This window comes from Merops nubicus, unplaced genomic scaffold (genome assembly GCF_000691845.1).
Source record: "Merops nubicus isolate BGI_N331 unplaced genomic scaffold, ASM69184v1 scaffold29726, whole genome shotgun sequence".
NCBI lineage: Eukaryota > Metazoa > Chordata > Aves > Coraciiformes > Meropidae > Merops > Merops nubicus.
The window spans coordinates 4,902-8,190 of NW_008613396.1; the positions used below are offsets into that span (position 1 = coordinate 4,902).

Sequence of the window (3,289 nt, forward strand, 5' to 3'; positions counted from 1 at the left end):
TAGGAACAGCCCTCAGGCCTCTGACAGCAGTTTTGGGGAGTGTAACGTGGAGTTTAAACCATGAAACCTTTTTGTTGCTCCTACTGGGCTGGCCAAGAGTGGATGAAATGCAGTGACCTGTGGGATGAGTTTTTCCAGCAGACCTGGTTTTGCTTTGGGTTTACAAATCAAATTGCTGACTTTGACTTTAGTTTCAGAATCAGCTCTGTTGCCTGAATAGCACAAACTTGTTCTTTCTCTTTTTAGATCAAGGCTGATGCTGCAAAAGTGGAGGCTTTCAGAGCCTCCCTTTCTAAACTGGGAGATGTCTATGTCAACGATGCTTTTGGAACTGCCCACCGAGCTCACAGGTGTGTATCCACTTCCAGAGGCAGAACTGCAGAATGAGGTCTGCTCTGGCAAAACAGGTTTGAGTGTTAGCTTCCCTTTGGGCTTGTCCCATTATCATTCTGCTGTGATGGTTCCCATGTAAGGGATTTGGTGGCAGTAGTTGTCAGGAGTGTCTGCTCTTTCAAGGTTGCCTCTGGGAACAGGAGGCAGCTGAAACTCTTGGCTTGAATTGATATTTTAGCCTTTGAAGATGTAAAAATTACTTGCTTAGGACTTGTGTAAATTGTCCTGCAATTAAAGCAGACCTCTTTTCCCAAAGATTAATAGCTCCAGATTGATTATTCCCATGGAGTGTGTTTAGATCTGTGTATTTGTAAAAACTAGTGGTCCTCTTTGAGCTTGATTTCCTAATCCAGTGCTATTGGAGGAGGACACCTCTGCTCTTGCTCTGCCTGTTTGTCCCTCAGCATTTTGGCTCCCTAGTTAGCACTATAAATGTCTTGTATATCAGTATGCTGTGCAAAAACAATCTCAGAAAGTAACGTGTACAGCCATCTTATCAAACTAGGGAAACAAAAACCCTCTCTGTGTTTTCATGCTGATAGTAGCTGTTCTCATGGCTGCAGCTGCCCAAAGGATTGGCTTTGTAGGGCTGTGAGACACAGGCTTGTTTGGACCTGTACTCAGGATATTTTTCCTTCCCTCAACTCCTCCTCCTGTTCTGCAGCTCCATGGTTGGTGTCAATCTGCCTCAGAAGGCCGCTGGCTTCCTGATGAAGAAAGAACTGGATTATTTTGCTAAGGCCCTAGAGAGTCCAGAGAGACCCTTCTTAGCAATTCTTGGAGGGTAAGACTCAAGAACATATTGACTCTGTACTTCTCTGACTCCTCTGTAAGAAATGGAAAGTTATTTGGACTTGGCTCAAACAAATTCTTTCATTTTAACTGTTCCTGCAGTTCAGATTTGTAGATAAATCCTGAGATTTCTGTGAGACTGGGACTAGAAAGGAGCTAACTGACCATGTCTGCTCCTCTGCTGATAGTATCAGGGTCTGTTCCTCCAGGCCTCTTACTTCCCCCAAATTGATGTAGTCCACAGCAGTTTGAACCAGAAGAGCTGTTAGATACACACGATGACCCTGAAACATGGTTGGTGACCTTTCCTTCACAGTTCAGAGTACAGCCATCCTGCAGACTCAGCAGTGTAAGCTGACACGGGCTGGCATTATGCAATGGGGACCTACTGTGGCTGGAGTGGCCTCCACTCTTCTGCAGCCACTAGCCTGCAGAGAAACCTGGAGGTGAAAAAATGAGTCACTGGTGTGCAGAAAGAATTCCCCCTTGCTGCTCATTTTTGTCAGTTTAGCACTGTAGATCTCTGGCTGTGTTCCAGTTCTTCAGGTGAATTGGAACACTTTGCTAAGTAGCACAAAGCTGGTGAGGTGCATAACAAAGGGAACCAGCATGTCCCAGTCTGGGAGGTTGATGTCACACTCAGTATGTGGCCAAGGGCTGATGAATGCCAACTGCATCCTAGCGAGTCACAGGAGGAGCTCTGAGAGCAGCTGGGAGCCAGAAAGTGCCTTCATCTGTTTGAAAGCAGCCCAGTTCCACTGGTGGTGTGGCTGGTTCCTGGGTGGGCTGGCCAACTGAGCAACTCCTCCTTGATTGTACCAGAGGGAAGTCACCCTTGGACATGTTCCAGCTGCAGGTTGGCTACTGCTTATGTACAGCAAAATTAGGCCTAGAAGATGAACTGAGAACAACTTGCTACCAGGTGAAGTGGAAATGAAACGTGCTGGCCAAGAAAGACCATGTGCAGGAAAGTAATTCAGTGCCAGAAGCAGGGGATGTGCAAGGGAAAGAAACAAAAACCTAATTCAGCTTCACATCTCCTTTACCCTGGAGCTGAGCCATCCCCTCAGCACTTCTGTACCAGTTCAGTTCCAACAGTGTAGCAACACGAGCAACTTCACAGCTTAAGCTGGGGTTGACTGGTTGAAACCAGAGCTCTCCATGGTCACTGAGGCTGGATCTGTAGAGCCAATACCCATTTCTTACAGTTAGCTCTGAAAGCATTTTATTAATGAAATTCCTATCATTATCCCTGGTTTGGAGGTGGGGAAACTAAAGCAAGAAGAGGAAATGGTCTTGACTAATGTCAACAAGCAGGGCATGGTCAGATTAAGACCATAATGCAGGTCTCCTGAGTGCCAGCCTAGGTTTAGCTCAGAGGCTTCCTGGTGTCTTAGCTAAAGATTACTCCAGAGTTCTGTCCAAGGAGTTTTGGGCAGTGCCTGCATTATTCATTCTCTTTCCTTCTCTCTCTCACCAGAGCCAAAGTTCAGGATAAGATCCAGCTGATCAGTAACATGCTGGATAAGGTCAATGAGATGATCATCGGTGGTGGGATGGCTTTCACCTTCCTCAAAGTCATCAACAACATGGAGGTATGGCAAGAGCAGCTTCTGCTTCTAGTCAAGAGTGTGGTCAGAATGTCTCCTACATAGTAGTTCTGCTACTGAGGGCAGGCTGTCTCCACTCTCTGCAGGAGTAGGGAGCACTGAGTAGTTACTGGACAATGACTTTTGTTGAAATTGTTGTTAAAAAAAGTGCAAATTTAAAAAAAAAAAAATAAATTGCAAAAATCTGATTACTGCCCAAAGCTGGGTGCTTTTAGAAAAGTCTCTCCAGAATTGCTGTCTGAGCAGTCTGGCTTGGCTGCTGCTGTTCTCTTCTGTAAGGACCAGTAGCTAAACAAACACCTCTTCCTTTCCCCAAATAATTTCTCCAGATTGGCAACTCTCTGTTTGATGAGGAGGGATCCAAAATCGTGAAGGACCTGATGGCCAAGGCAGAGAAGAATGGTGTGAAGATTACTCTGCCCGTTGACTTCATCACTGCAGACAAGTTTGATGAGCATGCCCAGACTGGGGAGGCCACGGTGGCTTCAGGCATT

At 46.1% G+C, this 3,289-nt stretch overlaps 1 protein-coding gene across 1 annotated transcript in view; it reads left to right on the forward strand.

The window, feature by feature from the left end:
- PGK1 (phosphoglycerate kinase 1) overlaps positions 1 to 3,289 on the forward strand; it is a gene marked incomplete at its 5' end in the record, with an annotated part of 9,575 nt that overhangs the window by 3,162 nt on the left and 3,124 nt on the right. Inside the window, 4 exon segments of the mRNA XM_008941904.1 lie at positions 247 to 350; positions 1,058 to 1,177; positions 2,666 to 2,780; positions 3,125 to 3,289. The exon segment at positions 3,125 to 3,289 is cut by the window's right edge and continues 30 nt beyond it. Of these exon segments, the coding sequence (XP_008940152.1) occupies positions 247 to 350; positions 1,058 to 1,177; positions 2,666 to 2,780; positions 3,125 to 3,289 (504 nt within the window).